This window comes from Vicugna pacos, chromosome 29, assembly GCF_048564905.1.
Source record: "Vicugna pacos chromosome 29, VicPac4, whole genome shotgun sequence".
NCBI lineage: Eukaryota > Metazoa > Chordata > Mammalia > Artiodactyla > Camelidae > Vicugna > Vicugna pacos.
This window is the reverse complement of record NC_133015.1, coordinates 16,645,487-16,662,459: the sequence shown is the minus strand read 5'-3', so window position 1 is coordinate 16,662,459 and position 16,973 is coordinate 16,645,487. Positions and strand designations below refer to the sequence as shown.

The following is a 16,973-nucleotide window of genomic DNA, read 5'->3' as shown; positions in this document are numbered from 1 at the left end:
AACATTGTACCTGTTAATAGTCATTCCCAATTCCCCTCTCCCTTCATCCTCTGGAAACCATGAATCTACATCCAGTTCCTATGGATTTGCCTATTCTGGACATTTCATATAAATGGAATGATATGTGGCTTTTTGGGTCTGGCTTATTTCACTTAACACATTTTTGTTGTAGCTTGTCTTGTACTTATTATAGCTGAATAATATTCCATTTTATGGATATGCCACTTTTTGTTTATCCTTCAGTTGGTGGACATCTGAGTTGCTTTTACTTTTTGGCTATTATGAAAAATGCTGCTATGAACATTCATGTACACATTTCTGTGTGGATATGTTTTCATTTCTCTTGGTTATATACGCAGGAGTGGAATTTTGGGGTTGCATGGTAACTCTATGTTTAACTTTTTGAGGAAATGCTAAACTGTTTTTAATCCTATTTTAACTTGGTGGTTTCCTTTGCTTTGCAATTAAATTTTTAAGTTCATTTGTTTTAAGCTTAGTTACTGTTCCTTTTCAAAAGTCTCGACTTGTCTATTTTCTTTATTCACTGCCCTCTGTTTGCCCTTGGATTTAAGTCTCTTACTCTTTGGCCATAATGGCTGTTCACTGTTACAGAAAGATAACTTTCGAGTTCTGTATATTTACCTCTGTTTCCTTCTCCTGTTTATCTATTCTAGGCTTCTTTCTTTGATGAATTTAGTATCTGTATCAACCCTCTTGGCCCGTGACAAATTTAAGAAAACTTTATCACCAAAAGGTAGTTTTTCTTAAAGCTCCTTTTTGGTTTTGTGGTGAAGGGGCACCTGTAATACACATTTCAATAATAAGTCTACCATGTTGTCCCCCCTTAGGCTCCACGCGACAGAAACTCCACAGTTCTAAGAATATAACATTAATAATGGCTCTGCTAACCTGCTATAAACAAGCATTGAATAAGAGAAAGATTTTGCGATGTAAGTGTAACTCTATTGGTTTCCTTTATTTTGCTTACAGGGTATAAAAATTTGTAATATAAAAATTAGGAAAAAGAGTAGCAAGTATTGAAATCAAAAATGATGGCCCTCTGTTTTTCCACATAATTAAATGATTTTCAGTTTAAAAGACAAAAGCCCACAATCTTATTGTGTATTTTGCATCTTAAAAATGTCTGCCAGCCAGCAGTTATATGTTGAGATAATGAATACAAGTATCAGTTATGTATTGAGATAATGAGTTCATTTGAGCAATTCTCAAAATAACAAGATAATCGTGCGCCTCTCACCAGTTGATTCAACCAGGTAGCTTGCTTCTGTGTCACTGTTTTCTGAGCTTTGTGTGTCCAAGACATTCAGGGACTCATTCGCTAAACGGGGAGTGGGGAGCAGCAGTGTGGGCAGCTGCCAGGGCCATGGTACAGTGAGTCAGGCTCAGCTGATGAGGGTTATACAGCAGAGAAGACAGAGCAGGTGAAATCATCTGATTCTCTAGGCAGGAAGTAGCACCTGGTTCCCAAGCGAATGGAACCCAGGAGTCTGGAGACCTGGTTATTATTTTTTACAATTCATTTAAAATTTTGAGATAAATGTAGATACACACATAATCCTAAGAATTAATACAGAGAAATCCCTTGTACTCTTTACCCAATTTCGTCTAATGGTAGTATCTTACAAAACTGTAGTCTAATATCACAATCAGGATACTGAAATTGATAGTCAAGTTACAGAACCTTTCCATCACTACCAGGACCCTTCCTGATGCCCTTTTATAGCCACGCCCACTTTCCTCTCCTTAACCCCCATCAACCACTAATCTGTTCTCCATTTGTATGCAGTTGACCCTTGAACAATGTGGGGGCTGAGGCGCCGACCCTCCAAAAGCAGTAGAAAATCCACGTATAACTTTACAGCCAGCCCTTGATATCTGCTATTTCACATCCCTGGATTCAGCCTACCGAGGATCACATAGTACTGTAGTTTTATTGAAAAAAAAATCTGGGTGTAAGTGGGTCCTCATCATTCAAACCCATGTTATTTAAGAGTCAACTGTAATCTGTCACTTCAAGAACATTATATAAATGAAATCGTACCGTATGTGTCTATTTGGGTTTGGTTTTCCATTCAGCATAACTCTCTGGAGGTTCGTTCACATTGTGTGTTTCCATAGTTTGTTCCTTTTTTTTTTTTTTGCGGAGTATAGTTTTTTGTAATTTGCCCATTGAAGGATATCGTGATTGTTTCCAGTTTTTGCCTATTATATATAAAGCTGCTATAAATGTTTGTGTACAGATTTTTGAGCAAACGTAAGTTTTAATTTCTCTGGGATAAATGCCAGGAGTGCAATTACTGGGTTACATGATACTAGCATGTCTAGTTTTAAAAGAAACTAGTTTTCAAGAGTAGCTCCATCATCTTGTGTTCCCACCAGCAATGTGTGTGTCCAGTTTTTCCGCATCCTCCCAGCGTTGGCTGGTGGGTCAGTCCCTCTCTCTCTCCGCCTGTGTGTATGCATATAATTTTAGCCGTTCTGTTAGGGAATGCTCATTGTGGTTTTAATTTGAATTGCTCTAACGGCATCTTTTTTTGTGTGTGGTTTTTTTTTTCTTTGCCATCTGTATACTTTTTGGAGAAATGTTTCTTCATGTCTTTTGCTCATTTTCTAATTGGACTGCTTGCATTTTTATTGTCAAGTTTTGAATTTATATATTTCAAATATGAGTCCTTTATCAGATATATGACAAAATTTGTAGCTTGTCTTTTTCTTCTTCACAGAGTCTTTCACACAGCAACATTTTACATTTTGATTAAGTTTTATAATGTCCAGTTTATCAACTTTTCCTTTTATGGAGCATGGCTTTGGTGTCAGGGCTAAGGACTCTTTGCCTAGCTTTAGATCCTGAAAATTTTTTCCTAAAAGTTTTGTAATGTTACACTTTGCATTCAAATCTGTGATCCATTTTGAGTTAATATTTGTAGAAGGTATGAGACTTAGGTTGAAGTTTATTTATTCGCCTATGGAAGTCCCCTTGCTCCAGCACCATTAGTTGAAAAGTCTGTGTTTCCTCCATTGAATTGTTTTTGCACCTTCGGTGAAAATCGCTTGGGCATATTTGTGTAGCTCTGTTTTTGGGTCTTCTGTTCCGTTTATCTTTGTCAATCCGTCCACCAGCACTACATATTTTTGATTACTGTAGATACATAATAGGCCTTAAATTTAGGTAGAATGATTCTTTTACAAAATAGTTTTAGCTCATCTAGTTCCTTTGCCTTTTCATATAAATTTTGGAATAATTTTACCTATACCTACCAAAAGTTTTGCTGGAATTTTTATAGAAATTGTGTTAAAACTATATATAAATTTTGGAGGAATTGACATTTTCCTTCCTTTTTTTGTGTAATAGACTTTATTCTTTTAGAGCAGTTTCAGGTTCACAACAGAATTGAGCAGAAAATACACAGAGTTCGCACATAGCCCTCCCCACCCACACGTATATACTCCGCTAGACATTTTTCTGTATTGAGTCTTCCAATCCATGAATATGGTGTCTCTCCATTTATTTAGGTTTTGTTTGATTATTTCATCAATATTTTGTAGTTTTCAGCATATAAGTCCTATACGTGTTTTGTCAGATTTACTCCAAAGTGTTTCATTTTTTGAGTAATTATAAATCGCATTGTATTTTTAACTTCAACACCCATGTGTTCATAGCTAGTATATAGGAATGCAGTTGATTTGTGTGTTTATCTTGTATCCTGTGATCTTGCTGAACTCACTTATTAGTTCTGTTTTCCTGTAGTTTCCTTGGGATTTTCTATGTAGACAATTATGTCATATGCAAATAGGAAAATTTTATTTATTCATCTCTGATCTGTATGTCTTTTATTTCCTCCTCTTCTGCTTCAGCACTATGTTAATTAAGAGTTGAGAGTGGACATCCTTAACCTTGTTCTTGATCTTAAGGAGAAGCCATTGGTCATTTACCATTAAGTGTAATGTTTGCTGTAGGATTTCTGTAGGTGTTCTTTATAAAACTGAGGATGTTCCCCTCTATTCCTCTTTTTCTGGGTGTTTTTATCATGAATGTCTGTTGAATTTTGTCACAGTCTTTTTCTGTATGAATTGCTAACATTATGTAGACTTTGTTCTTCTTTAGCTTGTTAATATGGTTAAATTCAAATATTAAACCAGGCTTGCATCCCTGAAATAAACCCCACTTGGTCATGCTGTAGAATTATTTTTAGAGATTGCTAAATTCTATTTGCTAATATTTTATTAAGGATTTCTGAATCTATTTTCTAGTGTTTTTTTTTTTGTCTGATTTTCTCTTTGTTTGATTTTGGTATTAGGGTAATAGTAGCGTTATAAAATGAATTGAAAATGTTCTTTCCTATTTTCAGAAAGAGATGTTGTAGAATTGGTGTTAGTTCTTCTTTAAACATTTGGTTGAATTCTTCAGTGAAATCATCTGGGTCTGGAGATTTCTTTCTTTTTGAATTTTAGAATTATGAATTCAGTGTCCTTAGTGTAGTAATAGAGATATTCAAATTACTTATTTCATAATGGATGAATTGTGGTATTTTGTGTTTTCCAACTTACCGGTACATTTTGCCGAAGTTGTCACATTTATATGTGTAGAATTATTCATAGTATGCTCTTACCGTCCTTTTGATATCTGCATAGTCTGCAGTGATATCCCCCTTTCATTCCTAATATTGGTAATTTGTATCTTCTTTTTCCTTTGTCTCTCTTGATAGAACTTTAATTTCATTGATCTTTTCAAGAACCAGCTCCCTATTTCACTCTCTAATGATTTTCTGTTTTCAATTTCATTGATTTTTGCTCTTATCCTATTACTTCCTTTTTCTTGCTCTGGCTTTATTTTCTATTGTTTTCCTAGGCTCTTGAGGTGAGAGCTTAGATTACTGTTTTGAGAGTTTCCCTCTTTTCTAATGTATGCATTTACTGCTGTAAACATTCCTCTTAGCATTGTTTTAGCTGTGACTTACAAATTTTGGTATGTTATATTTTCATTTTCATTTAATTCAATGTGTTGAATTGAATGGCTTCCACAAGGACACTAGGACTAGTGACCCCACCCCACTCCACTGTCCTCCTTTTTTTTTCCCTCTCTGGTTGCTGCCCTGACTCAGATGGGAAATGTATGATTAAGTCGTGGAGGGGTAGCAAGGTGAGGGCAAGTTGACAGCCATAAACAGCGAACATGAGAGAGGCGTGGAAAGGGTAGCAGAGGCACAGAAATCGAGAGTCATCTGCATGCATGAAGCTGGCCTGGTGTAGGAGGGAGAAGCCTTTCCCCCCATCATTGGTGAAATAGATCCTGATCTTAATTGATGCTCTTGCTCTAAAATCAATTACCCTCATTTGATAGTCATCATACATGCCTCTTCCTTTTTTCTGTGGTTATACTGCATTCTCCTCTTCCTTGGGAATTTAGCTTGGGTCCTAGTGTTGCCGTGGATGGCTGTACAGATCGCGCACTGCCAAACTCCAGGTGGCACCATTCATATCCTTGTGAGATGAACTGACAAGTCATTTCCCAGAAATCTTTCCCTGTCATAATCACTGGATTCTCATTATTCCCATTCATTTGCAAATATCTAAAGAGCTATTTAGTGCCAGGTACTGGGGATTTGGCAATGAACAAGACAAATAGTTTCTACCCTTGACACTGGTACAGGAAGAGACAGATGATTACCACCTGAACAAATAAACTAAGTTTAGGAGTTATAAAGAAGTTGCACATATGCAGGTGAGGTAAAATGTTTGGGAGATAACATTCTTATGTTCTCCAATAATACACAGGGCCATAGTCTATAAACAACAGATGTTCTGTACTTTAACAATTCCCCCCTTTTCTTTTTGAATTTTGAGAGCAGTCAATATGTTGTGTGTATGCAATGGATTTTTAATACAAGGTAGAGTTAACAATTTTAGTTTTTGCATTTGTCCTACCAGGATGAAATGGTATTTTTAAGAGAAGATGAATATGAATTGCTCAATACTTCGAGTGGGAATAGTTTGAAAATTTTATTATTACATAATATTTATAAAATTAAGGCTATTTTTGTGGGTTTGGTAGTGATGGAGAGGCAGATTTTACAAATTTACTACATTCTTGACATTTGTGAGGCAGATTTTCCAAGACTAGGAGAGTCTTCATAATCACAAACTTCACTAGGTCTCATAATTTTCCCATAAAACATAGTGAAATATAACTGAAATATTTAAATATCTTTTGTATCTTTAATGGTTTTCTATAAGTAATTTGTAGGGTTATTCTCTGGCTAAGAACCTTCATTTCCTTAGGCTTCTTCACTTTTGTTACCAGTACCAGCAGTTGGTTTTATTTTAAGAGCCTTAAAAAAAAAAACCCTACAAAGTCAAGGTTAAAAAAAAAAAACTATGAAAGTCATTGCATTCTTGACAATAGAAAAATATCAGAACATATTAAGATGTTGGTCCATGAGTTTGGCCCACTCCTGGGATAAGAACCCACTTGTATGCTAGCCTCAGAGGGCTTACAATTTCAATGAAGCCCTCAGAAAATGAGAAATCACTAAGAGTCATCAACCATCAGAGTCACTGAAAAGTATTGAAACAGAGGATGTTAAATCGACAGATGCTAAAGGTCTTTGGTACCTTAATCACAGATCCATAGCAGGAGGGCAAAATGCAATCACTTGCTCGTCTTTTTCCTGCCATAGCATACGTGGGATCACTTTGATGGGGAAGACAAGTGATGTAGAATTTTCCAACCTGACTATTACATGAAGAACTATTCTGGAACACCATCAGTTGGATTTTTAGTCTTTTGCCACGTATCAGCTATATGGCTGGTTCATAATTTGTCAGAAATTCATAAATGCTCTGAATCTCAGGTTCTTTCTCCTTAATGAGGGTTGGTAATGCCAACCTCTCAGGGTGGAGTAAAGATAAACTGGGCCAGGGCTTTGAGAGGTCTTCATAAACATGAAAGCAACCGACAGAATCATGATGGTGTTAGCATTTAATTAGGTGTCGCCAGCTTCACATTCCCAGTTTTGTTCCTTGAGCAGAATAAAAACACATGGGAAGCACAGGCTAGCTGAAATGAACACTGTGTAAGGGGTTTAACTTACTTCTTTTACAAACCACTGACAAAAGGCAGGACCAATCCATTCTCTTGCATGAATACCGCAGTCTATCCAGACAGCTCTTTTGTAAGCTCGTGATCTGCCCAGCTGAAAACAAGAGTATTCATAGTAACTAATGCAGCCTTTTATTTCTGGATTCACTGACCAGCATAATTTAATGTTTTCAGCATAGTACTTCACCAGAGTTTGGTTCATTAGGTAACCCATTAAAAAAGACAGAGATTTCCTATCGATTTCAGAAGTCCAGGCTTGTTTATGCAGAAACAATAAATTTATTACCTTATTACAAATCAGAGACGTGGAGCACACACAAGGAAAAGGCAATTCCTAAAATAGGTTTGCTTCTCCATTTTAATATAATACATGATGGTTAAGAAGCTAAGTTTCTTCCCTTTCTCTCCCCTCTGCACCGCATGCAAGGACTCAGAAACATTCCCAAGCAATATCAAAGAAACAGCTATGTCTTATAGGTGGACAAATCAAATTTTTATTACAGTACAAAGTGGAAACACAAAACTACTTCATTTGTAGAACCAAGCGATGGATTTTTCTTTATAATCCTATTATATCACTGTCACTTAGAATGTGATTTCTAACCCAGTAATCAGTTGAAATTTTATTTACTATATAGTAAATCTAGTTTTCATTCACTAATTCACTCAACTAACACTTCAGGAAATCCTTTTTAATGTCAGACACAGTGCTCAGCCCTGGAGATTCAGAGATGTGAAGACAAGGAGTTTATATGCTAATGATGAGGGCAGACACAGGCAATTCATCATTATAATATAATATGCATAAGTTATTTTGGGAACATGGGGGTGCTACGTCTAATTTTCCTGGGGAACAAGATAAGCTTCTAAGAGGAGCACTTGAGTAGTTGAGCAAGACTTTAAGCTTGCCTGGCAGACACGTGGAAGGAGGCAGCTCAAGCTTGGCAGGGAGTCTGAGCACACTACTTGAGGAGCTGCTTCCGGGGTATGAGGAAAGAATGGCAGGTGCAGCTGGACACAGAAGCAGAGGACACAGGAAATTCCTGGATTGTACATAAAAGAGAGAAGGCTTCATCCTGTGTCCCCAGGGAGAGGCGTCTGCTTGCGTGAGAGAGGGGATGGAGGAGGGCGGGGGGAGAGTGCTCCTTGACACGGACGGACGCAGTGTAGACGTGGACGAGAGGATAGAGGATGGGGACTCGAGGAGGTTGAGTGCTGAGGCCATTATTGCAATAGTCCACGGAGAAGAGATGCAGAAATAAGCGAGGGCAACAGCAGCAGGACAAGAGCAGAGGTGGTGACAAATCCGAAAGATAGAAGGAAAAGTTGTCAGTTCTTCATAATAGATTGAAAGGAAGTGGATAAAATAAAGGAGAGGAATTGAGGATGATTCTCAGGTTTCCTGACTCGGAGCGCCATTCAGAGTCGGAGGGCTTCCGTGGGTATCGAGATGAAATGTCAAGGAGGCAACGAGGCATGAATCTACAGCTCTAGGCAGCCGACTCCACTGAACAGGAATGACTGCTGAAACCATGGGGTGGATGTGCCCATCTGGAGAGGGTTGGAAGAGTGAGCACAGATGGAGAGAGAATCCCGGATTTACCAGGACATGAGGAAAGGACAAGGGGAGAGGAGCCAGTGACTGAGACCCCAGGGGATGGTCAGAGCCGCGAGGAGCGCCGCCTAGGGCCGTCGTAGATGTTTTAGAGAGCTGTGGGCAAAGGCCAGTGCGTCAAGGTCTGAACGGGAAATGAGGAAGTTGAGACGGATATAGAGAAATCTTTTTAGATGTTTGGCCGAGAAGGGATGGAGAGCTGCAGAGAACGTGGGCTCAAGGGCTGGGAGTAACATATACTTTCTTATACATTTATGTAGTTTTGCCTTGGTTCATTGTAAGCAGCACCAACTCACAAATAACTCTGGAGATCATTATTTTTTCAGTGCATCAGTCACTCTGAATATGTTAGAAACAGTATTAACGGGAACACTCAATGGCAAAAACTAAATATGCCTCAGAAACTCAAGGAAATTTTTTTCTGAAATTACCAGACGATGTTAACTAGGAGACACTATGAAAGACCAGTTCATTTCTTCCCCCGTAAATCAAAGCTGAAAAAGATGAATGTTTAGTAAATATTTAGTTAGTAATTTCTTCTTTTTACCTTTAAAACAAAGAGAGATCTTCCCTCATATGATTTCCCAATAGAGAACATGTGAATGAGGCCTGAATGAGTTTTATTCAGATGGTGCATCCAATGTTGAATCTAAAAGCAAATAAATAAAAACCGTATCAGACTCACAATTATGGAGCTTTTAGTAAACAAAACATAACACAAAGACAACAGTAGGTCTCAGAATTCAAAAAGCATGCATGAAGTATAAAATTGAATGAAAACCCAATTTTGTAGTTTTAATTTTATTCAGGATACTTAAAACCACATTTTACTTTTATGCTTTTATAAATAGTAGCTTAATGTCTTTATATTGCTCCCTTTTATAAATTGTCATTGACATCTTGATGGCAGAATCTGAAGAAAATTAATGTGTTCTGGGTTCTTTCTGAAAATCAAAATTTATTTCCATTTTCCTCCAAGTATTTAAGGGGAAAAGAAGTCAGCTTCAGGAAAACCACCCCAATTCTTTGAAAGTGCTTATTAGAAGTCTCGCATATTATCATTTGCCACCAGATAAAAGATGCTAAGAAAAAGGCATTATCTTTTCGCACTTCATGGTAATTCTGTTCAGCCACACATCGGAGGGCAAGCTCTGACTAATTCCCCCAGTAATATTTGCATTGATCCATTCACACACATTTATCTGTCTTCAGGAAAAGGTATATTTGAGATGGAGAAATAAGGCACTTAGAAAGATGGATGACATTTCTGACTTAAAAGCCCAGTAAAGGAGTAAGGAAATCACACAGAAGTGTCCCACTGTTTCCCTGATGTGAAAAAAGCCTATCCTGAAAAAACAGATTTTGGAAGGTATCCATATTTTTTTTTCTTTCTATTTTTATGTAGTCTAAAGAGCAAGATGCACACACGTTTGTGTATATGCACATATGTGTGTTTATGTATGTATATATACGTATCTGTTTTAATATACTTTTACATTTTGACTTTTTCCTAGTGCGTGTTAATAGCACTTTGAAGTGTCAAGTTATCTAAAGCTTTTCCATTGCTTCTAATTTCAAGCTTCTAAAAAGTAAGTTAAAAACATGAACAAGCTTCTAAAAAGTATGTTAAAAACATAAACTATGTGCCAATAATTTTGAAAGAAAAGTTGTTATCAAGAGAACCAAAGATTCTCTTAAGAATGTCACAGGAGCTCAGTAATTCTATGACTGGCATTCCTTTGCTCAGTTCAGGGGAATAAAGAAAAAAATGTATGTACGCATTCATTCATTCATCCCCTCAACAACTATCTATTTGGAAGCCTCTATTTGCTTGCCCTGGGGTAGAGTGGTGAAGGAGACAGCGGTGGCCTGCCCGCGTGGCACTGGCAGCTTTTTCAGAGTGAAAGGTGTTGCTCAAATAATCATACAATTCCTTAATTAAAAACCATGGTGGGCACCACATCCACGCACTATGAGTGCAAGTTAATACTCCGGGGGCTGGGGACAGGGAGTTCTGACCCCGTCTGGGAGAGCAGAAACAGCCATCCTCTTGCTCAGGATGCACAGGAAGAATGACTGGTTTTTACCCAGGCGTACAGGAGTGGGAGTGGGATGGGTCGCTGAGTTTTCCTGGTGGAATAAATATCCGTGAGCTCAAAGACCCTGCGGTGCCACAAATGTAGCTTGGTTTTGGGGAGGTCTCAGCTTTTTAGAGGGTGTGGGGCACACAGCAAAGTTCACTCCAGCCCTCAGCCAAACCACTGCCCTCCAACTCTGGCTCACTCCACCTTCCACGGATTTTTCATGAAGGTGTTGGTAATTGCAGCTGGCCCTCCGTATCGGCAGGTGCAGAATCCGCGGGTCCGGAGGGCGGACTGTACTACAGCCACTGCACACAAGGGACCTGAGCATCTGCAGGTTTTCGTATCGTGCAGATACCGAGGGCCGACTGTATAGCCACTTTACTGCACTCTTCTGTTGCACTTTCCCGTCCTTTGTAGGGTGGGTTGGGTAAAGCAGGTGAAGTTAAAATTATTTTAATACTTCTTATATCTCCGTAAAAGGCTTAGTGGAAGAGAAGTGAGGTGTGTGGGCAATGCCAGTATTTTTCATGTAGTCCCTGCCTCTGTCTTCATGCTTCTCTCCCCATCCTGAGACCTAAGTGGTGAAAATGCACTTGTGAAAAGGCAACAAAAGCTCCTCGGATTACCTACTTCTTCTAAGGAGTGATAAACTTCATAATTATATCCAGAAAGGGATCTCCGACTTCTCTGGGTGGGCAAACTGCTTCCCTCTTCCAGTGCTTTCTGAAGATCTTCTATGAGGATCCTGGATTTGAAATGATAGACATGATGAACATTAAATGGAGATAGTATAAAAATTGTTCACTATCAAAAGAATATCATGCACCTGTGAAAAAGATAGTAAAGAAAAAAGAACAGTGGAGACTGACATTTCTAAAAATACCCAGTGTTGGGAAGATAAACATTTTCAGGAAATAAAAACTTAAATAAATGGTGTAATGAATATAAAATGTAAAATTATCGGCAGATGTTCCCAAGTAATAATGATGCTGATAATAACTACTATTGCTTGAGCAGCTAGGAGAACCAAATGATGGGGTGGCTATGCTTGAATTTACTGAGCACCTGCAGGTGTTAGGCTCTGTGCTGTGTGTTCTACATACATGATCTTACTTAACCGTAATGAGGTAGATTTTATTGCTAGCTCCATTTTACAAATGGGGACCCTAAGCCTCAAAAGGGTTAAGAACTTGCCAATATCACTCTCCTAGTGAGTCCAGAGCCAGAATTGGAACTTGGACTGTGAACCCAAATTCCAGGCTCTAGACTCAAGTCCAGTGTGACATTATGAAAAATGGAGCATGACAAGTGCCCCCAACTCCCTCGTTATCTGCTGCTTCTATCTGTTCCTATCCCTCTGGTCGTTGAAAGACTTTTCTCGTGTCATCACCCAGCACACCTGACCCAAATACTCAGAGAAAAGGGGAAGGAAAGAAGTTGCAACCCTCAAGAGGAAATGGAAGAAATACCCAGAGTGGGAAAAAGCTGATTTCACTGCCTACCAGTCCAATCAAGGAAGCCATGAGAAGACAAATTCAGATAATCAAAGTGAATGCATTTAGAAATTGAAGGCTGAGGGATTCCAAGGTCATGGAAATGTGTGGAACCAGCTCCAGCTAGAGTCCTTGGTGTTCTTGATGAGATAGGCTTGCTCCCTAGTGCTCACCCATCTCCTCCAACTCGAGTGCCATGAAGTAACAAGACACTCAGATCATCTAGAATACTTAAAGATGTCAAAGAACCTCTGAGTGATTTTCCTGGTCCTGGCAGGTAGCTAAAACATTTTGCTTTCATATTTCATCTTCCTTGGTGGTTTAAGTGCTATTAAAAGCACATGTAATGGCATCTTTAAAGGACTTTCAAAGTTGACCTATATAAGCCACTTAATAAAAAAAAATTATCCTGAATTACTTGAAAAAATGCTTTTTGGTCCATGAAGGAGCTAGATTGCTTAGGGTCATGTTGGGTGTAGGACATTCTTTTTGATTTACTCATTTGTTATTTACCGAGTACCCACTGTGGACAAAGCACTTAATCAGGAATTTATCATCAGCTCACTGGTCTATTTCAATTTTTGACATTAAAACTAGAAACATATTAAATATCAAGATAAGATGGTCTGGGACAAAGTTGGCGGACTTGCTTGGTAGTTGCTTGCAGTGGCTCAAAATGCCAGTGGAGGTTAGATTGTCAGTCTGAACATGATCTGTCTCAGTGCTTTCTTTCTTCCCTCAAGGAAAGGAGTTACAGATGAAAGCAGGTTTGCCTGGACTAAAGCCTATTGCCAGGGTGGGTGTTAAGAACCAAATGAACCTCTATGTCAATGCTGAATCTTCCTGTATTGTGAGAGAATCTGGGATGGTCAAGAAAAATGCAAGTTTGATGAGGGCTGAGATGGTTGTATACTGTCAGGAATTTCTAGTTCCTGCAGGCAATCTTCAGAGAGATGTTTCCCTTACCAGTACCATCTATCCATTTCTCTTGGCTACTTTTCTCTATTTCAGGAAATTAAGGGGTGGGGGGAAAAAGTGAATAGATGTGCCAAAGCCAGAAATCTACAGAAGAAATCTCCTTCTGAATTTCCAGTTTAAAAAGATATATAATCACACAGAAAAAAGTTTTCAAAGGTATAATAACCTTTTTGGAATGTTTACAAAATTGAGCTGTAGAATATTGCATTATTTCCAAAGTGGACAGATCTTCTAAATTATAAACAAATGCAGATAGCTTGTTTCCACTCAAGGTAAGACCAGTTCCTCATATTCATCACCAGAAAGTTCTGAAGTTCAGATGCTGATGCAGTTCTTGGTAGAACCACCACTGTACCCCTTAGAAAACTAATAGTTTCCTAGGATTTTCAGTATGAAAAACTCTGCTTCTTAACTGATTAGATTCTTTATCATTATCAATTGATAAATGACTGAATGTATTACTAATCACATAATGAAATGCCCATTCAGAGAATTGTCTAATTCTACTGGATAATTGCATCTACAGAAGATTTATCTTAATATTTTCTAGTCAAGTTTGCTAGTATTTTCACCAAAGTAAGAAAATGTTGAAGTTTTTTGTTTTGAGGTTGTGGAATCCTTCTAGTTGGGTGGGTAGCTTCTTTGATGAGTAAACTCGCAGGGCTTCGCAGTCTCATTTTATAGTTTCCAAGTGCCCTAGTCTTGGAATGCCTAGTATTTATCCATTCATTTAGGCTAGTGATTCTCAAGATAGGCTGCTTTAAAATCACCCGCGAGCTTTACAAAATGTGCCACACTGAGCCCGACTTAGACAAAAATCTCTGCACAGGTAGCAGGCGGTGCTAAAAGCTCACCAGGTGATTTTAATATATTGTCAGGATCAAATTTAGGCTAACCATCCGGAAACCAGTAATTTAGGCTAATCAGTCTAGAAACCACTCTCCGTCCTCTCAGTGTCCGTATTAAATAAAAACAGAAGACAGTATGAGAATATGGCTGGTCCCTGCTTCCTCCTTCCTCTCCTGAGTGTGCTGGACGTGGTCACCTGCCTCTCAGCATTTATCCCTCCTCCCTCTCTGGGCTTCCCTGTGCTGAAAGGGCTGGGAAGCTGAAAAGGACTCTTCCTCAGCTCTCTTGCAGCTGTGGTTCTGGGTACAAATTCATGAACTCTGGCCAGGTAGGAAGTCAGGAGCCAGGCAGAGGCCACCTCCTGCTGCAGTGCTGTGGCCGGGGCCGTGTCGGGGCCGCAGAGACGGGACTGTTCAGAGGCGGTCGGGGGACAGGACTCAGAGCTCCAGGGGCCGGTCACCAGCGTCGTGGCATGAGAGGCAGTTATGATCATGACAGGAGTGGCGGCAACAGCTCCCTGACCTCTAGACAGTCTGCTTCACTTAAATCATTGTGTTTTGGGGTCTGTTATGGGTTGAATTGCATTCCCCACCCCTAAATCCACATTTAAGGTCCAAACCCAAATCTGAAGGTAACTCTAGTACCTCAGAGTGTGACCTTGTTTGGAAATAGGGTTGTTGTACATGTGATTAGTTATGCTGAGGTGACTGCAGTGGGCCCTAATCTGCCTGGGGTCCTTATAAAAAAAAAAAAGGAGTGGGGGAATTAGTTCAGTTTGGGAAGATGCTAAAGTTCTGGAAACGGATGGTGCTGAATGTGCTTAATGACACTGAATTGTATGGTTAAAATGGTCAATTTTATGTATATTTTACCATAATTTAAAAAAAGGTTGGGGGACAATTAGGACCCAAAGACATACATGTAGAGGGAAGCTGATAGGAAGAGATAAAGGGAGGAGACGGCCACGTACAAAGCCAGGACAGAGGCCTGGGGCCAGTCCCTCCCTCACAGCTCTCAGGAGAAACCAGCCCTGCCTCTGACTTCCAGCCTCCAGAATCATGAGACAGTACATTCCTGTTTTTCAAGCCAGCCAGTCTGGGGTCCTGTTACAACACAGGGCCTCTGTTCAGTAGCTTAGACTGTACCTTGACACCCGCCTGGAAATTAAAATAATCGTGATGTGGCAGGTCTGGCCCCATTTGTCTTGTCAAGTTAGTTGACGGGAAACGAGCAGATTGATAGAAGCCCAGGATGTGGAGCCCCCCCGTGGCTTTTGTAACTCTCGTTGTTTCTTAGTTCTTTATGGCTGACTATTCTTTCTACTCCAATTGTATGCAGTCTTAAAAGTGACCAGATCTGTTAAGAACTTTCCAAGTGATGTCATCAGTTAGTACGAAACCACCTCCCAAAGTTTTCAGGGTGGAGAGGAGGCTCAGCATTTGAAATTCCATAACCAGTTTTTGCAGGTATTTAATTTACAAAATGATTGAATTATTTTTTATAGCAAAATGAGTCACCTCATCTGTCATGTCGTTAAGAGGGGTTGATCATGTAGGGGCCAGACCCATGGGGTCACATTATCTCTGCTAGAAAGATGACTATAGCTTCACAGTATATACAGTTGTGCAGAGTAAATGATAATCTTTTGAAAATACCCCAGGATACAGTCATAAAAGTCAATTAAAATGATCTCTACCTACTGCCCCATGGAATTTAATTGACTCTTACGTGTTACTATCTTGGGATCAACAAAATGAATAATCCTTAATGATTGCTCTCCATGAGGAGACAACTGGTTCAAAACACTCATTTCTTAGATTCTCTTCTCTGTGACATGAAGTGTGATATTTCATTCTGTATCAGGTCCACATGACCCACATTGAATGGCAGGAACAGAGACCTGTTAAAATAACTGGTATATTCTTTTCTTCCAAATAATAATTAACGAAGCATGTGAGTTGTTACTGAGCCCCTATAGATATAAACTCTTTCCTGCCAGGTGTTCAGAGAATCAAAGCTACAGCGGAGCCTAAAAGTGTTCAATACGAACAATAGTTTTATGCACAGCTGTGACTCTACCCTGTTCTAGAAGCACAGATAAAATATCTGTTTGCAAAAAGCCTATCTGTACTTTAATAACTGGCAGGGAGGTATTTGTGTGGACCAGGGAGGATGTCACTGCCCCTCTGCACCCCTCAGCCCATCTTGCACAGAGATTAGGGCTCTCACCTTAGTCTCACAGACCCACGAACCCTTCCCAGGCCCTGCCGGTCATCATCAGGGGTCTTTGTGCCAGTTTTGGCAGTACAACCACTTGCTAAAAAGTTGGAGTCACTGAGGTTAGTCATTTACAATTATGCTTCTCCACCCTGAAATCCTAGGGTTCCAAACCAAAAGTAAGTCACTCCTTCCTGTCTCATTAATTCACTATGCTGCATTTCTCCCCCGAGATTCTGTACTGACTCTCCATCTCTTGACCATTTCCTTTCCCCTTGTGCCTGCTGGAATCCCTCTTTCATTGTAAATAAAATTCCTACCTCCTCTAGTCTCTTCAGAGAACTCTCTTCTCATAGTCTTGCCCCAACAGAAATTGGACTTTCTCAAGGACACAAGTTCTTTTGTATCTTTCTCTTTTCCCAGTTCTCCTACTATGGGGCCAGAAGGGAAGGAGGTCTGCATTCTCCAGGACCCCCACTTGTGCTTCCTCATTAATCTTCTAAATTCCAGGAAGAGTTCATCCACCCTTCAGCATCATGTCATTCCTGCTGTTTACTTCTAACTCCTGGCTACTCCCTGAATTTCCTGTCCTAGGAGCACGTTCTCTCCCTCCACCT

At 39.5% G+C, this 16,973-nt stretch overlaps 1 protein-coding gene across 2 annotated transcripts in view; it reads right to left on the bottom strand.

The window, feature by feature from the left end:
• CPA6 (carboxypeptidase A6) overlaps positions 1-16,973 on the bottom strand; it is a 181,219-nt gene that overhangs the window by 44,593 nt on the left and 119,653 nt on the right. For both annotated transcript variants that reach the window (XM_015239606.3, XM_006204710.3), the window contains exons 4-6: positions 11,450-11,564; positions 9,283-9,384; positions 7,113-7,214 (exon numbers count right to left, since the gene is read on the bottom strand). In XM_015239606.3, the coding sequence (XP_015095092.1) occupies positions 7,113-7,214; positions 9,283-9,384; positions 11,450-11,564 (319 nt within the window). The remainder of the gene's footprint in view (positions 1-7,112; positions 7,215-9,282; positions 9,385-11,449; positions 11,565-16,973) is intronic.